At 43.2% G+C, this 19320-nt stretch overlaps 1 protein-coding gene across 4 annotated transcripts in view; it reads right to left on the bottom strand.

Moving 5' to 3' along the window:
• BOC (BOC cell adhesion associated, oncogene regulated) overlaps positions 1-19320 on the bottom strand; it is a 248985-nt gene that overhangs the window by 36903 nt on the left and 192762 nt on the right. For all 4 annotated transcript variants that reach the window (XM_021668841.2, XM_064374608.1, XM_021668843.2 and 1 more), the window contains one exon: positions 161-339. In XM_021668841.2, coding sequence (XP_021524516.2) covers positions 161-254 — 94 coding nt within the window. In that variant the 5' untranslated portion in view covers positions 255-339. The remainder of the gene's footprint in view (positions 1-160; positions 340-19320) is intronic.

The raw sequence follows: 19320 nt of genomic DNA, 5'->3' as shown, positions 1-19320 counted from the left end.
CTTGTGTCAGTTTGCTGAGAATGATGGTTTCCAGGTTCATCCAGAGCCTACCACCCAAAAAAAGCCCAGGTCCAGAGAAGGCCTTTTTAAAGAGTTATTGTAGAATGCTGAATGTTTCCATTAGACTCTAAGGGCAGGAAAAGGGAAGGAAAGCACTCACTCGAGTCAGCAAGGCACCCTGCCGTGGCTAAGAGGAGGCAAGCCAGTGTGACCTCAGGCCTCGTTCCTCTCCACGTCATCGTCCCACGCAGCATGGTGTATCACAAAAGGTCTGAAGCCAACGTCCCATAAGCCGCCAGGGTCACACAAAGAGATACTGCCGTCCCCGGCAACACTCTGCTGTAAGAGAGAAAGGGAGAGCTATGGCCATGATGAGGATGCCTGGGGTGCACCTGTGGTAGCCGTGGGGCTTGGCTTTGTCCCTTGCTCCCTGTTGGCAACATTCGAAGTACAGACCTAGTCATGCTGTTGGAAGACCAAAGAACACTACCATGCCATTTCTGGTAAGTTGCCCCCTTGAGCTCTTTCTCTAGCTAGAAGGTGATTTTATTGTAGTAAGAATGCTGGAGTCTTGCCCAGTGGACGGAAAGCAACAAGGATGAGGGGCAGAGGACACAGAGAGGCTGAGGCTTGCAGCCATGTCCATGGCACAGGACAGTGACTGTCAGGCACAGATGCTAGAACAGATGAGACTATTCTTACTCTTTGCTTGCAAAAGGCCAGCTGGTCACAGCCATGTACCAAGCCACGTGGCTAGTGCAGACTATCAAAGGGCAGCAGTGCCATGTGTGTGATGTACACCGAATGTCCGTGCAGGGGATGCTACTAAGTGAATGAATCCTAAAGTCTCAGTGGCTCATGAAAGATTTCCTGCTTTGATTCTCCTCACCCCAGCTCTATGCCTATATCCCTGTGAACTCCCTTTTATTTCTGCAATCACCCTACTCTCCTCAGCTTGTTCATAACATCTACTCCCACAGGAACAAACACAGCCCAAAGTCAAAAGCCAGCCAAGATTCCTCACTTTCTCAGGACATAGAGCCTTGTTTTCATTTCCCTCACTGGCTCCCACTTCTCTCTGCTCCTGGTGATAGAAATTTTGAGCTTTTCCATCTCTACAAAATCTATGCTCTTGATTACCCAACATGTATCTCCACACAGAACAACACTGCTTTGAGGCTCAGACCACAGTGCACCTCCAGCCATCTGATAACACACTTCACCTATCAGCCACCCTCTCTGCCTGGAACAGTGGCATCTCCCATTCCAGAAGGCACTATTTTGTATGCCTTTCTTAAGCTATGGTCCTTACAAGATTTATTAAAATCACATGGGCAAGTGTATATTCTAACACACACACACACACACACACACACACACACACACACACACGCTCTGTCACAGCCAAAACCGAGATTCTGCTTATGTGCTTTTCACTGATGGGTTTATAGAACATTAGCAAATAAAGACAGGGTATCAACAGCCTCATTAGGCAGGGAGGCCTTGGGATGAGTTCAGACAACGTTGAAGGCAACATTCTAGTGATCCGCACAGTGGATCATTCACCTGTGGCAATATTAATAGTATATTTATAGGAGTGTCACATATATGCAAAATGTTAACTCCTCTAGACCAAGTTACCTAACCGGAACTCTCTCAAAGATTTACAGTCACCATTGAAAACTCAAGAGAAGTAGTTAAGCTTCTCAACTGAGAGATGTGTTATGCTGGCCAGTCCTGGAGTTCAGGATGCCTGCACAGTCTGCTGAAGGAAAGGAGACACCCAACACATCTGACACGGGACTGCTGCTCTGTGCTGGGAAGTGCCTGGGATTCACCCATACCTTTCCCGTCCCCAGGACCTGTGGTCCTTTGATTTTCTGCCTGGCTGCTGAGGGAGTGAAGAGGGCCAGATCCACACTGCCCAGTGAGCACCCCTCCAAACCGGAGGGAGGACCCCAGCCCCTAGCATTCTGTGACTGCTCAGAATGTTCTCTAAGAGTTCTTTCCCATTGGTTTGTATTTTCTCCCTTTGCCGCAGGACTTCGACATCAGAGGACTTACAAGATGTCAGCACTATTCTGGGACAGAACAAGGGGACGTTTTCTAAAAGGGATTTGAAAGAACATTTTTAAAAAAGTTTTTCAAAAGTTATTTCCTGGCAAGTTAAGATAATTTCCCATTGGTGCAGAGAGAGAGCTTTTGCTCTTTTTCAAACAATCCAGTAAATCAAAGGGTTATGTTATTGGCAAAGTAAAATTCATGAAAGCTGCAAAGGATGTGAGTACAACTGGGAGGGGCTGTGGTGGTGGAGAGCTGGGGGCGCCTGCCACGACTCCAGATACTCGCTAAAGCTCTTATACAAGGTCTTTCTCTTAATCTTCTCATCAGTCCTGCAATGCGAGGACTTAGATCCCCATTTTACAGGTGAGAAAATTGAGTTCCAGAAGTTAACTTGCCCAGGATTACTTAACAGTAGGCCAGTTTGGACTGATTCCAAAACTCTGTGCTTTAAATCACAATAGCAGCCTTTTCCCCATTTTTTTTTTTCCTATCATGGTTCTGTATCCAGTGGGTGTTTAGCAAACAGAGTTGGAATAGTATGACGTAGAACAGTGGGGCATTTTAACAGTGATTTCTAGAGGGAAAGTTTATACCAAAAAGTAAGCTTTTGGGTTCCTCTCAATTTTCCAGATACTTGCTTTAATTCTCTAATTTGCTTTTCCCCAATGAGATAAGGTATATAGAACATTGCATGAGTTCCCATTATGGGTTTTAGGGAACTCGCTTGTTCAAGACATGCCCTAATTTCCCCAGCCCCTTAAGGAAATTGAGAGCAAGTGTTCCTTCCATGCCCCGAGGGAAGGGAGGAAGGGAAGGAGGGAGGATGGAAGGAAAGAAGGGAGGCAGGGAGACAGAAAATGAACTTAAAGTAATGAAGGGCAAAAGAGGACAAGCAGAAGAGGAATGGGAGGGTTGTTTCTTATGAGTACAGTGTGGCTACAGAGGTGTTTGGGTTGTAAAAGCAACAAAGATTTTACTGAGGAAATTCAGCCCAGACCCCCTCCTGCTTAACGAGGATCAGCCAAGCAACTCCTGTTACTTCTGCACCCTCAGTAATTTATAAGGTTCAAAATGGAAACAGATCCTGTCACTGCGCCAGCCACCAGCCGCCATCCTGCTTCAAAAACAACAAGGAGAAAAGAATGTATTTGGGAGTGAGAGGGGAAGATGCAGGTATCCAGAGAGGGAATAAGGAGTTAACCCATTAATCCCCACAACAGAGTTGTAAGAAGTACCATTTTAAGGACCCCAAAACAGGATCTGTGGGGTCTTATTCATGTAAAAGCAGAACTGTGACCAAAAAATATGGCTATGTTGAGGGGGAGATTGGGGGATTGGTCACTGAAGGTATGATGCATTTTATTTAGTATCTGGGGAAACTGAGTTACTTTTTGAACCAAGTTAGCTAGTGAGTTTGGTCTAGAAAGATAATACTAGAGATTCGGTTATCTGTGAAGTTTACTTTAACGTTCAGGGAAAAAAGGCAAGTGAGGCTTAAGTTGGAGAACCTAATTGCAGCGTAACGTTGTCCCATTGTGAAATGAACAAGGTACAATTTCAAAATTGGGCGAAGACAACAATAAGGCCTATTACTTTTCTTGGCAATGAAAAACATATCTAGATCCTTCTTATTTTCCTTTGGCAATTTCTGAGGAAAAGGGGATAAATAAAAAAATATATCAAAATCATTTGATTTATTATTGAAGCCTAGGTACTTGACATTTTAAAGGGTGATTTGGACACAAAAAAAGAAAGAAAATGGGTCCGAGACATTTAACTGCGGACATGCATATTCCCCACCAAAATAACCTCCTCCAAACAGATGTTTTTGAAACTTTCTAAAAACAATAACAAAACACACTCTGGGGTTAAGACCAATGCTGAGAAACTGTAGCCTTAGAGTATTTGTTTTTTGAGAAAATTACGAACAACTGAGAGTCGATCATCAGGAGGAGGCCAGCCCTACTTCCTCCCAAGAGGGCTGGCTGACTAACTGGACAAGAGTGAGACAACACCACAAAAAAAAGCCTCCGGCTCATCCTCCGGACACTCATGTCACAGCAGCTGTCTCAGAAAGGGAAGCTTGTATGATCTAAAACACAAAACATGCCCTTTGGATGTCCTAAGACCAGTAACAAAGGTGAGCTGAATAGGAGACAGTGTGATGTAGCAGATAGCACAAAGAGACTTTCTTAAAAACATTCTTCTAGTGGCAAGAATACGATCTGACAAATTCTTTTGTTCCATTGGTTGAGAGGGGTTAGCTACATGAAAAAGAAAAAAATCCTGCTCCAAGTTGCTTTTTTCATTTTTTGCATGCTCCCAATTTTGTAGAACAAGATTTACCTTTCCCAATTGTCTTAAAGGCGGAGAAAGCTTTGCTCCTAGAAGGTGATGCCAAGTGTCTGGGGTACAAGTGTTGGCAGCCCCCATCTCAAGAAAGAGGGTGGTACTCCTGCACAGAAGAGAGGCATTGAGGCAAATATTGGGGAAATAAATGAATTTAACTTTCAGAGGGCTGAGTATGTGAGTGTAGACAGACTTAGGCAAAGGAATTAAGAAAGAGGTTTGCTGACAAGGCTGAGGCAGGAGGATCACTGGAGCGCAGGAGTTTGAGGCTGCGGTGAGCTATGATGTACACTACACTGCCTTCTAGCCTGGGCAACAAGCAAGACCCTGCCTCTAAAAAAACAAAGTTTATCAAAACATCAAGTTGTATACCTTTAAATACATACAAAAAACGAAGGTCATTTTTACTTAAAGAGGTGTACCTGACACACAGACCTAATTAAAACAATTTTTTTTTTAATTAGGAGGGACCTCAGAGAAAATAAAAAAGTATCCTAGAGTAATGCCTAATGTGTTTTGAGTGTTATGAATGATGTGTCAAGGCTGAATGAATCTCAGTGATTTGTAGAAGGTCTCCCAGTCAGAAGGGAGATTTAAGGGTACAAGTCAGGTCTTCCCACTCCTAGTCCAGTGCTCCTTGTACTAGCCCAACACTACCCCCTAGCAAATTGTTTCTGGAACCACATTAACCAACTGGCTAGAAATGGTTTTAGAGCCAATTTTAGAATGTTTCCTAATTTACTTTCTTATACGTAAGAATAATGTTACCTGGATCATTATCTATCACCGTAACTTTGTGTGATCATTTTTATCTTTTCATCGTCTACATTCTAATCTATAAAAATCTCCTATTATTCATTGCACAAACCTCTTCAGTAGAATTTTCTGCAATGATGGAAATGTTCTATATTTGTGCTGTTTAAAACACTAGCCACTCATGGCTATTAAGTTGTCAAGATGTAGCTAATGTGACTATGACACTGAATTTTTAATTTTCTTTAGATTTAATTTAAATAGCCATATAGGGCGAGTGGTTGCCAAATGAGACAGCGAAGTTCTAGACTAGTACCTGGAACATCTACCCAGAACACTCTGATGTCAAATAGGGGAGAAAAAAGCAATGGTTTGATGTTTTTAAGTATGAACCATGCTCTGGCCAGCCTCTAAGTATATTTTACCTTATTCCTCATCCAGATTTTCTGTATGAGTCTTCTATTAATAAAAAGATGTGTGCTGTGACTTTTAATTATTAATATTATTGGGAAGAAAAAAATATTGCTATATTTGACCACATACAACACAGTATGCAAGGCGCTGTGAGTAGAAGAGGGATTCAGTCCTTAGCAGCTTAAAGCAACATTTGGGACATAAATTCACTAGCACCCAGCGAATATCCACAAGCTCCTCTTCATTTCCTAGCCTCCTCTGCAGTGAGCTTAGGGCCATGTGACTAGTGCTGGCCAATGAAGTGTAAGTGAACTTCCTGTGTCGCTACTGGGCATGGGGGTTAAGAGATTGACAGACACTTCCATCTTTGCTTCTCCAGTCTGGTGACCCATACAGCACATGGCTCAGAAGGCACAGCTATAAGATCAAAGCAATTAGGTCAAGATGTGACAGACGTGAGAAGAAATAAACACTTGTTGCACAAAACCACTGAAATTTTGTGATTATTCTCCTGTAATAACTTCAGCACTCTTTAATACGTTCACCAGTCAGCTCAGTCACCAATGTGAAGCGGCAAGTGAGAGCCGAGGCAGAAGAGTGTTTTCAGTTTCAGGTCTTAAGGGAAGATGTTCTGGAAATAGGATTTGAAACTGGGCCTCTTGAGGTAGGTACAAGCAAGGAGGAGGAGGGCACGGCAGGAAGGTGGTACTCACCTGGTGGGAACGCTAGTCTTGTGTTTGCAGCGTGGTGTGTCAAGCAGTTGGGCTTATCTGTAACAGTGGATGTCAAACTTCCCTAATCCTACTAACGCCTGAGTGAAATATTCTGGGCAAACATCCCTAATACATGCATACTTCTTTACTTATAAATTAAATACATGCACTGCAGAACTAAAATGTTAAAAAGAGTAGGTGAAAATGAAACCACATTTTAATAACTCCCTAACCAAGATTATCTTAAAATATCATTAGCTAATAGCTTAAGGCAGAACGCCTGTTTAGGATTAGTATCATCGCTAATGATATGGGTGTAATCTCTTTCAAATAGTCTGCTTGGCTGTTAATTATTTTGTTGACTTCTCATCAGAAATGATTCCATTATCACTGTTTTTACTCCCTCCTGTGGCTTGAAAAGGGTCAGCTCTGCTGTTTTCTTCCTGTTTGCATGTGCTTGGATTACCAGCCTTCTCTTCAACCCACAGGTTCTTTGTAGCAATCTCTTTAAGCCACTTGTCCTTTTGTGAGAGTTAATTTAGTTAAACTAAATAATATAATCTGTAAATCCACTTAAGGCAGAACAGGAAAACTGGGGAGGGAATGACACTGTCAGGCCGTTTACCCATGGAGATGCCTGGGACACTGTTGTGACACATGACAGCCTAATGTACAGACCAAAGGTCCCACGGCCAACCCCTATATTAAATATTAGCAAAGCTGAATTTCTTTCCTATTCCTTTTTTAGGCAGAAATAAACATTAAGGGAATCTCTACTGTAATCTAACAGTGCTCCAATGGTATTGCTTATATTTCCCCTTAGCGCTCACATCCCACTTTGGAGACTTACTCAGAAGAATGAAAAGAGACAAGGCAGGACACTGAGCTTGGGTCTGACTGTGGAAGACCAGAGAAAAGAGTTTAAAATTCATACCACAGAAGGAGAGAGTTAGTGATGGTTTTTGAGCAAGGGAATTATATAATCAAAGTGGTATTTTGGTGAGATCAGCCAAACCTGGGTTCCTCTCACTGAACCCAGAATTTATAACAAGGTGCTGACAAACACAGCCTATTTCCACTCACCATCAAGGCAAGCAGAAAGGGAAGGAAGACGATACAGCATCTTCCTTCGGGGAGGAACCCCCCATAGAGAGAAGCCACCTCTGCCACGTCAGTCAAGGAGAGGTCTTACCTCTTGATTTGCCCACTGAGCTTTTGGTAAAACACGTCTAATCCTCTCCCGCCTCCAGCACTGGAGGAAAAAGTTACTGGGGAGTTTTGTCACTCATACCCTTTCCCCAAAATGACCTCATTTCTTTAAAGAGTTTAAAAAAAAAAAAAATCCACGCATCTACCCATGGTGTGGGGGGCTTTACTGCTAAACTGGAAAACCGAAAGAAAAGGAAAACCACTTCCTTTCTTCTACACTCCCTGCTCAATTCCCCCACCCCTATTCCATATAAATTCAATTTGACAACCCTGCTAATTGGATAAATGCAGCTTCTACACTCCTAGAAGGCCGTTCTCTTTTCTTTTTTTTTGTTTTTGGAGAGCTCAAAACAGGGTGATTGTGCTGTTCTTTAACACGAATTCCATCTGCTTTATTTCTCTCTCTCCATTCAGAGCTCCTCTTGAATATTTATGAAGCCTTCCCTCCTCACCTCTCCCCTTTCTACCCCACCTCCACCCTCCTTCCTCCCTCATCCTCCCTCTCTCCACCCTGCCTCCAGCCTCCTCCTCTCCCTTCTCTGAGTCAGGACAAAAACCTTTCAAATGGCCCCCCCTCCTTGCTTTAGATAAACACAGGCAGTGTCAAGTGTGAGGAGTAGGGGGAGGTGGGGAGGGGGTTCAACTGCCAGTCAAGCCACTGGCCTTCAATGCAGCCCGGGGGCCTACCCTAATCTGCTGCATGCTTGCCATATGGGGGCTGTGTTGCCCCGGGAAACACTAACAGGCAGAACGGAGCTTAATAGAGTCCATATTCATTGTAATGCAGTGAGATAGCTCAAGGCACCACTGCCCCTTCCCGGTTTCATTCTTCTGTTTCCCACTTTTTTTCTGTTTTTCCTCCCTTTTCCTTTCTTTCTTCCTTTCAAAAGGTCCTGGTCCCCAGAGAGCTCTAATCTAGAGAGGTTGGGGCTGGTGGAAAGGCTGGACTTTGGGATTAGGAGTGAGGACTGCTATGGTGGTGTTGGGGGGTGGGAGAAGTAGGAGTTCCCGGGAGAGCAGAGGGAGAGAGGGGTGCAGCATCCACACAGGGCCACAGACAGTTGGTGTTGTGTGTGCAGATGTGTGCAGGTTTGAACTGTGCACACGTCTTAGAGAGTATGGGTGAGCATGGTCTCTGGCAGAGCACCCACCCATCAGGGCCTTCAGGGACAGAAACCTTCATAGTTAGTCACCTATGCCTAGGTGTTTCTGACACTCTCTCCGGAATCCTCACCCCAGCCCTATCAACACAATCCCAGTCAATACAAGGTCATTAAGGCCAGTGACACCTACCCTACTGGGCTATCAGGCCTGTGGCCAATTCTCAGCTCTCCAGTGGCCTTGAGAAATCACAGATGCGTGCTGGGATGAAACCACTTTAGAAACAAAGGGCCCCCATAGGGGCAGAGGACCCACCAGCCTGCCAAGTTTGGCCCATTTCCTCCTCTGGTTCGCCTGGCTCTGGCCGAGGAGGAGGTGACAGCTGTGGTCTGCCACAGCCAAGCTACGGGCACGAGGGGCCTCTCTGCATTAAGGGAGTGGGTTCTTCAGTAGGCTGGGCCTTCTCACAAGTATATCTGCTGGAAGTCAGGCTTGGGGATGCCTGAGGTCTAAGGGCATCTTCCCTCCAATGCTCAATAGGAAAGGAGGGCCAGGGAACATGGGAAGGAAACAGAGTAAATTTCTCCCATCTTTGCAACAAAAAGAAAATTCATAACCAAGACAGAATTACTCAAAGGATAAATAAGTAGTTTTCATAACTTGTAAAACCTAAAACGATTTGTTCTGCAATTGTAAAAAATCACAAATTTAAATCGGGACAGAAAAAAAGGAAGAAAAATTAAAAGGACTCTCATGTATTTCCCTATAGTTGAAACTTTAATCCTATGGTATACCTAACACATAGAAGGAGCTCAATAAATGATTTCTGAATGAACACATGCTCCTAGAGTTTTACTACTGCTGACAAAGAACTTGAAACACTACCTCACAACCACAGTTGGAGCTGGGGCAGATGAAAATGGCTTTAGGAGAAGCAAAAGCCTCCTATTGCAGGTGCCGCAATACCCCTGCCAGAGTGGGGCGAGTATCTCACAGGTGTCCTTTGTTCTTCCCTCCTCCAGTACCAATGCCGGGTAGGCAAAGTCAGCTGAAATGGCTGAAACCAAGGCAGACACTGTGCTTGTTGTTGTGGATTTTTGCCTTCCAAGCTTGATATATTCTACATTCCTTGCTCTTACCCGCTGCTGAGATGCAGCATCGATCTCTAGTTTCCTAGCTCAACCCAAGGCCCTACTATATCTCAACACTCCTGCAGGGAATGGTATGCTGGCTATTTTAGAGGCCAGGTACAATTTCAATGCCTGGCTCTCAAACCTAAGTATCATTTGGTTAACTGAAACGCTATCCAGAAGCCAGTTTCAGCTCCTTGGTCCTCGGTATGAACTCTCTGATGACTCCTGGAATCTTAGAAAAGCCAGAGTAGTGGAGACACACACTGAGCTGGGTCTAACATGGCTTTGCGAACAGTTAGCCTCCCTGTGGAAGCCTTCCCTGCAATTTATTTTTTCTACACAGTCCTACTCTGGGCTACTGTGACTCAGCATATTTCATGGGTTAGAAGAGAGCTCCACAAAAGGGCAAGCAGAAGTATCTGGAGCTCTCTGGCAAGCCAGTCTTGGAGCCTTCTGGGGGCACCACAGAGCAGCCAAGCTCTTCCCAACCTTCCCTGCAAAGAGCACACTGGTTAGTAATCTTTCACTCCAGAAGCCCCTGGGCACCAAGTATGCTCTGAACCTGGTGATAACGCCGTCATGTGGGCTGTGAGCATACAGGCGTGGGAAGAAGTATCCCTAACAAGTCTGTGCAGGAATTAAAGCATGTACAGTATGTGACACAGAAGAAGCCTGAATGGCCAACTCATAAGGAAGGCAGGGACAGTTATTCTAGCCTAAACCAAATCCTTGCCTTTTGTGTCACCGCTCAGAGGACACCCATTAATGACCTGCTTATACAAACATAAACTTGTCTAATCTTCTCCTACCTTCCCTAAAGCCATGAAAAGATTTTCGACCTACTTGGCTGCCCAACCTTGGAGTCACCTTGTCTCCTGCTTCTCCGCCCCATTATCTGATCAGTTGTATGGACTCTACCTCTGGCATGAGCCATGTTGTCCAACAGAAATATAATTCCAGCCCCCTATGTAATTTTTAATTTTCTAGTAGCCATGTTAAAAAACACATGAAGATCATTTCAATGTCTTTTAACATGATATATCCAAAATATAATTTCAACATGTAATCAAGATAAAAATTGAGATGTTTTACATTTTTTCATTCTGTGTATTTTATGTTTACTGCACATCCAATTTAGACTAGCCACATTCAGGTGCCCAACAGCCACATGGGCTAGGGGCTGATTTATTGAACAGCACGGGTCTAGAGCCGTCAAACTGGCTCTCAGGCTCCCTCTTCTCTCCATCTAATCTGCCTCTGCATTGCCATCTACCTTCTTTCTAAAACATTAAGCTCAACCAAACAGTAAATGGTAACTGGGAAGCTACTATTCCTTTGGCAAGCACCTCCTATTGGCCATAGTCGTAATTCATCGAATTTGACAATCTCACAGTAGTCCTGGAAGGTGTGTGTATGGTCAACCCATTTTATAGATTAGGAAACTGAAGTTCAGAGTGATTAAAATCGTGTCCAAGATCACATAGATGGTAAATCTCAGAGTGAAGATTTGAACCAGGTCTGCCTGATCCTAAAAACCTTGGTTCTTTTCACTCTACCATGCTGCTTTCTGTAAATTATGGCATAATAATTGATGGACTATTATGCAGCTATTAAAATGATAATTATAAAGCTCAAGTAGCAACATGAAAATAAACGTTTAAAAGATAAGTAATATAGATCTCATTTCATAAAAAGCAAGTGAGCTTCTGGATGAGGCCTAGACCATTCTAAAAAGCAGCTGATTGGAAAATGTGGAGGAATTATGATTTTTTTTTATGATTCTTTTTCCTACTTGGAGTTCAGTCTAAAAAAAAAAAAAACAAGTGAATAGACATATCTTTGATTGCTCTCCATCTGAGCATAATTAAAGTTCAAATTCCAATGCAAAGCCTTCTAGGCTCTTTATAACTAGGTTCCAGTCAACCTTTCCTGTGACTGCCTCCTGTAAGCCCTAAAATCGGGGGAGGCTGCATTTTCATACTCTCTATTCCTTCTACTGGAACCACCTTTCCCTTCTTCCTTCATTCCGCCCATGGAACACCTCCTAATTATCTTTAGATCTTATCTCAAATGTCACCTCCTCATTCCAGTTCCCGCAGTATCTCAAATAAGCTCATATAACATTTCCACAGGGATTTCTGGGTTCAATCATGCATATGTGTCATACACCTCTTATCTCTTTCTTCTGACCCCAGACTGTAAGCTCACTGAAGGCAAGGATGTGTCAAATTTATCTTGGTAACCCTAGCACCTAGAGCCTTGGCACACTGTAGGTGCCTTTTCAATGTTTGTTGGATTGAAGGGTTTGGTCAGATTAGAAATCTAGGATTGAGAAAGAATGTTAGCCTGACCAAGGACATGTATGGCACACAGAGAGACACACACTGTTCTTAATGGTGGAACCAACTTCTTTTCCTGCAGGGAAATGACTGTAAATGTGACCTGTATTTTTCAAAACCAAAAGGTCCCCACATCAGTGTGGGCAGTCCTGCAGCAGAGCTGGATGTTGATGAGTTTCTAAGCTCTTAAGGACAGAAGGCTGTGCCTCTGCAGATGCTCCTGTGCCTTGAGGTTCCATTCCAAAAGCATCTTTTGTTTTTCTTCTCATCTCATCTTCCAAAATGAACACCCAACTGAGCTTGTGGCTCCAGGCTTCCTATAGCCACTGGACTGCAACAGAATCTAATCTAGGATGAGACCATGCCTGTGCCACTATCACCATGGCCCTGAGTTGGAAGCTGGGTAGGAGGAGGGAGGCAAAGGGGGTTGGAAGAGGGAGAAATAAGAAAGTTATGGAGTGAGAAAGAGGACAGGTTCAGGCTTAAGAAGATCAAGAGAAGAGCATGAGAAAGGCAGGAGGGATGAGGTCAGGGATGTGGGAAAGGCACCTAGTTTTGCCCAGCTCCTATGATGTGCTAAGCCCACGGCTGGCTGCTTCATATCCATGATCACTTTTAATCTTTACCTCCCAAGTAGTGTTACTGGCCCCATTTTGATATGTTATCAAAACCCTTCCTGATGTTCTATCACATAAGGGCATTATATCTCATCTCAAATTTTATTATAGACAAAGCTTCTCTACTAAGTGACAGCATTGGAGCTCAGCAGGATCAGGTACTGAAGAACGATAAGCCTTGGCTTCTGAAGCTCTTCTACCCTTCACAGAAGATAACCTTGGGTGAGTTACTTAATATCTTCGAGCCTCAGTTTATACTTTGTGAAAGTAAGAGTGATAATACTTTGATGAACTATTTAAAAAGTTAATAAGTTAATGTGCAAAAGCAACCTGGCATATACCAATCATGCCATAATTTGGGAGTCAGGGGTCATGAAACTTTTCTTCCAGAAGAGACTCACTGGATGCCTGATTTAATGCAGTGGCATTGCCACCTTTTTGGCTTGTAGATCAACATCCTTTAAGACCTGAAGACATGCGCTATTAAAAAAAATGTTCATTGCTCACTTTTTTTATTTAAAAAATTTTTTAAATTTTTGTAGATTTAGGGGTTATAAGTGCCCTTTATTACATGGATAACGAGTGAATTGTTGTTACATGGATATATTGTGTTAGTGTAACCATCACCCAATTATGTACAACATACCAATTAGGTAGTTTCTTATTCCTCTCACCCCCTTCCTACCCTCCCACCCTTCCAAGTGTCCAACGTCTATCATTCCATACTCTGTCCATGTGTACACATTATTCAGTTCCCATTTACAAGTGAGAACACATGGTACTTGGATTTGTTTCTGAGTTACTTCACTTAAGAGAAAGACTTCCAATTCCTTCTATGTTGCTGCAAAAGACATGATTTCATTCTTTTTTTATGGCTGAGCAGTATTCCATGGGTATATATATATATATATATATATACACACCACATTTTCTTTATCCAATCTTCCGTTGACAGACATTTATCTTTGCTATTGTGATATAGTGCTGCTGTAAACATAGAGGTGCAGGTATCTTTTTTATGTAACGATTTCCTTTCCTTTGGGTAGATAATAATGGGCTTGCTGGATCAAATGATACTTCTATTTTCAGTTCTCTGAGGAATCTCCACACTGTTTTCCATAGGGGTTGTACTAAGTTACATTTCCACCAACAGTATATAAGCTTTCTTCTTTCTCCACATCCTTGCCAGACATAATATACTTTAACAACTCTAAACACACATGATATCATCTCGTTGCTCTTTCCTATACAAAATAAATATAAGCAATGGGCTGACTTTTCCACCCTACACACATGCATCAGAAGTTCAAGAAATATTCTTTTTTTAAAAAATAAATTCTATATAATGTTTTACAGACCCTTGAAATAGCCCTGTGGAATAGGGATCCATGGAGAATGCTCTAGTGTTCCCAAGTTTGTGGCAAGATTTAGTTCCTAATGTCTCCATCTCTACCCAACACTAGTCAGCATTTAACATCACTTAAGCTAATAACCTCTTCACCCTCCCCCAAGTATGCCCTCTCTGCACTCTTGATGATAATGACAATAATAATCATAATTTCTTCACAGTGTCTCTACTTGTTCAGAGGGAAAAAGAAAATATCCTCATCAGACAGTAGGTCAACTGAGACAAGACGTTGTGGAGAAGTGTTTATATAAAGGAAAACTACCCCTATAATCCCTCCTGGACCGCACTCCCAGCCCCAGAAAGGAGCTCACCTCTGACCTCGTTCACTGAATGCACAAAGCCACAACAAAACCACCTGTTCTTTTTCTCCCTCCCCGTTTCTAATTACAACATATGACCAGGGCTATACCCACACAAGTCATGTAAAATGAACTAAAATGCTACTATAGTGGCTGGAAAGGAAATACAAGCATCTACTTCCCAACCTTTAGGTGCTCAGAGTTGACAAACAATCCATGTAAAAGAATTGTTTAGAGCCTGTAGACAGTACCAAAAAGGCATACAAACAAACAGTCCCAGGAACTGCACAGCACTTACGGCAGATCTTAAGAGCTTAAAGTCCTATCTCTTACCACAAAGGAAACGGATCCCATTTGACCAGCAACCAGTGTGTGAACACAAACCTTACTATACTATTATAAACAGGCTCAGAGGAAGACGAACACTGACTCCATCTGAGAGTGCCTGTGGAAAACAATGGAGCCCTGAGAAAAACACGGTGTACTACCCCAAGAAATGCTCCCGGGAGCAACAGGATTTGGCTCCTAAGTGGAGTAAAAACAAGGCACTCTGCTTAGTGTTCATGTTGAGAGGAGCAGACAGAACAGCTGGCAATCCCAGAGTCACTCCTGAGGAGAGGTACAGGTCCTGGGGTGGCACTGGACGCAATTCAGTGCTGACACTGAGCACCCTCTAGGTGCCACACACTGTTCAAAAGGCTGAGGGGATGTAGAGGAAAACAAGGCACAGCCTCCAGTCTTCAATGAGCTTCAGACCTAGTCCCCATCAGCTTTGAGAACATCACTCAATTATACCAAAATTAAAATGTAGCATGGCCTCAAGAAAAGTTAAGCTACAAGATAAACTGCGGATTTTACTAAGAACAGTCAAGGAGCCAGAAACGCTAACAAAGACATCAGAAGAATGATAAATGTTCACAGGTTCCTACACACCTGTGCACACATGCCCTTGTACACGGGCGCACGCGTGCGCGCACACACACACACTTAGGCCCTCCTCGGTACATTGGAAGGTCAGTTCTTAATGTAGCTTCTTTCACAAATTTAAAAGAATTCCCTTTTAAATCATCTAGATTCATTCCTTACATAGTCCTGGAAGATATGTCAAAGTCTGTCAATTAAGGCAGGAAAAAGCCCTAGAGCTATAGACGCTTAAGCTTCAGCTTTATCACCCACACTGTCATTTTCGCACTATAGTGTAACTTACTTGTTTGTCAGTCTCCCTCCTCAACATGTAGCAGGTACCCAATGAATGTCTGCTAAGCTCTAAAGACCTCCTACTGCCAAGGTCTTTTCCAGGCCTAACTGGTCCATGGAGTTTGGATCTGATGAATCCCAGGTGGGACTCTGGCTGCAAAGTGGAGCTTGAGCAGGGGAAGGTGATACATGAGTGTCTAATATTCCTGTTCCTATCTCCCTTAGGGATTTGGTTTGAGAGCCCACCGTGGTTCTTAATTAGTGGAGAAGGCAGGCAGGACACAAGATGTTCCAATCATGGGGTGGGCTGAATGTGGAAAAGAAGAATGTAAACAGAAGTAGGTGCCTGAGGAAGCTCAATTCCATTCGATAGACAGGTCTCAAGTACCCTCTCTATATCAGGCAGCCCACAAGACAGTGGTGAGGCCCCCAGCTCTTCATGACTCCAGAGCCCAGCACACTGTTAAGTATTTAGGTTTCACCTGACTGTTAGACCAAGGGCTCAGGAATAGCAATGATCTTATTCACAAGGCATCTTCAGCATCTACCACACTTCTGGTTACAAAGCAAACACCTGTTGAATGAATGAATGCACCTGAGATGCAAAGGTGAAAGGTCATGGTGGGAAGGAGAGAGCACTGTAGTCACATAGACTAGTGAGGAGCTGTTTTCTTGGTATGAGGAGTTGGGCATCTAGAAAGGCTTGGGGGTTAAAAACACTTACTTTGATTTTCTCTGTTATGCAACATAATTACCACCAATTCCAATTAAGCTGTCACTTGCAGTCATTCTCTATGCCCCTTCCTCATGATGATTAAACAACCAATGGCCCTAGGCCCACATTTATACCCGCCATATGACTCAAAATAGGTCTCAGGTGCTGTGACCTGGACTGAATGAGGATTAGGCTGCTTCATCTTGGCCTTTCTCTGGGGCTAATTCAAACAGATGCCAGGCAAAGCCAGCCCCAACCCAGGGACACACACACACACACACACACACACACACACACACACACACCCTCCAACCCCTAACATGCTTAAGCATGCTTGCAGGAAATCTGACGCATTGAAATAAAAAGCTAAGCCTTGAGGTAAAATAAACCGCTGAAGTCAGTGCCAAGATGGGAGATGAGACGCTACCACTCCTCAGTTCGCATCTGGCTGCACTGTGACATGGGCAATATCCCTCTTAGACTTTTATGCAAGAAAGAAACCCTTATCCTGACCTTTCAAAGGAACCAGTTTGGCATAGGCCAACAAAATCAACTCGCATAGGGATGCTGAAGGAAAAACAGATCACATCAGCAAACATGTATAACAATGACCGGGACTAAGTAGGTATCCCATAAGTGACAGCAACTTAGTAAATCTGAATAACTCCTTTTAGGGATAGTTTTAGGAATATTTTCATTAGTCTAATGCTTACTGCAAATTCATCCCTAGTATTTCAACAAAAGAGGTTTAAGAAGAGGCAATATCTCGGGGGCTGGATACCTCCACACAGGCTGGCCCAGCATCCTGCCCTGGACATGTGCGTTCTCCACCTCTAAGACAGGCACGTGCACATGCACGCACCCCCCCCCGCCCCCCCCCCCCACACACTCGCACAGCAAACAGCTCCAGCTGCTAAGTAAGCTTTAGAGTCATGACAGTTTACTTTTTTCCCATCTGACCTCATACAAACCCACTTTCTTTGCCACCTCCTTGACCCCCAAATATACACATTCAGTCCCCAACTTCATCCCCAATCCTTCCTTTCTCAATTACAAAGCCCTTTTAAATCACCTAAAACTTAAATAAATATCAGTTTGGAAATCTGAAGCACGCTCCAGTTGGTCTGTCAATCAGCCCCTGCCTTCTGCTGGAAGCCCCCCACCCCACCGCCAGCTCTCCCCAACTTGGGAAGCTCAGTGGCCTTGGTGCAAGGCTGGCACATACAGAGAAAACAAACACATGGAGGCTTGCCAGCTGGATCAGGCACCACTGTTTACAGCAGGAGCAAAGTGTGGGGAATTGGAGAGGCATGAAGAAGGGAAGGAGCAGAGGGGGTGGGGATAATTCTAGCCTCCTGCTCCTAGGCTCCACCAGTGGCAAAGAGGATCCCCCTGCTGAGGTTCTGCCATTCCCAGGTGCACAGAGCACAGCCATCCATCATGACTAATGATGGACGTAACTAATACCATCACTATGCTGCAGGCAAACAGTGAGAGTCTGTGAGGGCAGACAGCCTTCTATCTTGCTCATTCACATATCCCCAGCATCAATCGCAATGCTTAGCACATAGGAGGAGTGCAGTAAGTATTTGCTGATTAAATGAACAGATGGGCTGTTTTCCTGCCTATCTCACAAGGTTATAGTGGCAGAGGGGTGGGAGGTGTAGTGGTAGAAAGATTAGTGAGGAATTTTCTAAAAACCTACCAGATATTAAAATATGTTACCAAAAATAATTTAGAAAATGCTATGTTAAGAAAAGCTAATCAGATTTCTTTACTGCAGGACTTTTCAGAGCCTTTAGCATGCTTTGTGCATCGTGAATTGCCAAGAGAGGGAGAGAGTACGCGCTAAAGTCTGTACCCACAGGCTTCGACTCACTTGACCACAAACTTGGACTTATTTAACAAAACTACCCTTTTTTTCCCCTCAGTGTACCATTAGTGATGAGGCCTTCACCAAATACACTTTGAGGAATACTGGCCTAAGAGGTTCCAGGAGAATTCTAAAGCAATTTGCAAACCAGCATGATCCCATTTTTATAATTAAAAACATTACATGTGAATATGTGGTGGGAGTTATTTGGGTTGTCACAGGAACACGTCAGGAGACACTTAAATTTTAATGTCAGTTATCCCTGAAGATCAGTGGATTTGCCCTTTTTGCCTTAAATGCCTCAGAAATAATCAAAGTAGGTATGTAGCATTACTTTTGTAATTAAAAAGGCAAATTCGAAAAAAGCTATCTTCAAATATTCTCATGTCACCACTGATATTTTATCTTCCCATCCTCCCACAGGCCTCATTTCCCAGCCACCCCCTCAACCATAAAATGTTGTTCCTTGCCCCATTATCACAGCTAAGGAATTTGCTGTGTCTAATCTCCAGCAATCAACTCCTTCAGCTTATAAAGAACACTTCCCCTAATTTCAGGATTCTGTTGTATTCACACAATGTGGATAAGTATTTTGGAAAAAAAGATGAAAACACATTTACTATTTTGTTAACAAGCTTTATAGATCTGAAATTACTTTGTTTAGTAAGTTATACAGAATATACCATCTAATAGTTTGCTGAAAAAGTCATGTTGAGCAGGTTAACATTTAAAGATTGCTTTTTTTCCTGATAAATTACTAATTTCCTACTGATTTGTAAATGCAAGTTAGAAATCATTGAGATTTATTGAATGTAGTATACTAGATTTTGTTGCAATATGGGGTTGAGGCACATATTTAGAACGAAAAGAAACTATCAATCCTATTTGATCACTTGTTGGATTAATATGTACAAGATAATGAGCTAATACACATGAATGATCTTGTCTAACCACTACACAACTATATGAGGTAGGTAGTATTCTCATCCCATTTTACAGATGCAGCAAGTGAGACCCAGAGAGATAAAGAAACTTAAGTAAAGGATTCAAGGCCTAGAGTGTCTGCATCCCCTGCTTGCTGGTCTTGGTGTCCTTGGCAGCTTAGAAGAGTTACACAACAAAACTGTTTTCAAAAC

The sequence above is a fragment of the Aotus nancymaae genome, unplaced genomic scaffold (assembly GCF_030222135.1).
Source record: "Aotus nancymaae isolate 86718 unplaced genomic scaffold, 86718_ANA_hifiasm-v0.15.2.pri h1tg000011l, whole genome shotgun sequence".
Lineage (NCBI taxonomy): Eukaryota > Metazoa > Chordata > Mammalia > Primates > Aotidae > Aotus > Aotus nancymaae.
The sequence above is the reverse complement of the archived record's forward strand: the minus strand, read 5'-3'. Positions and strand labels throughout refer to the sequence as shown.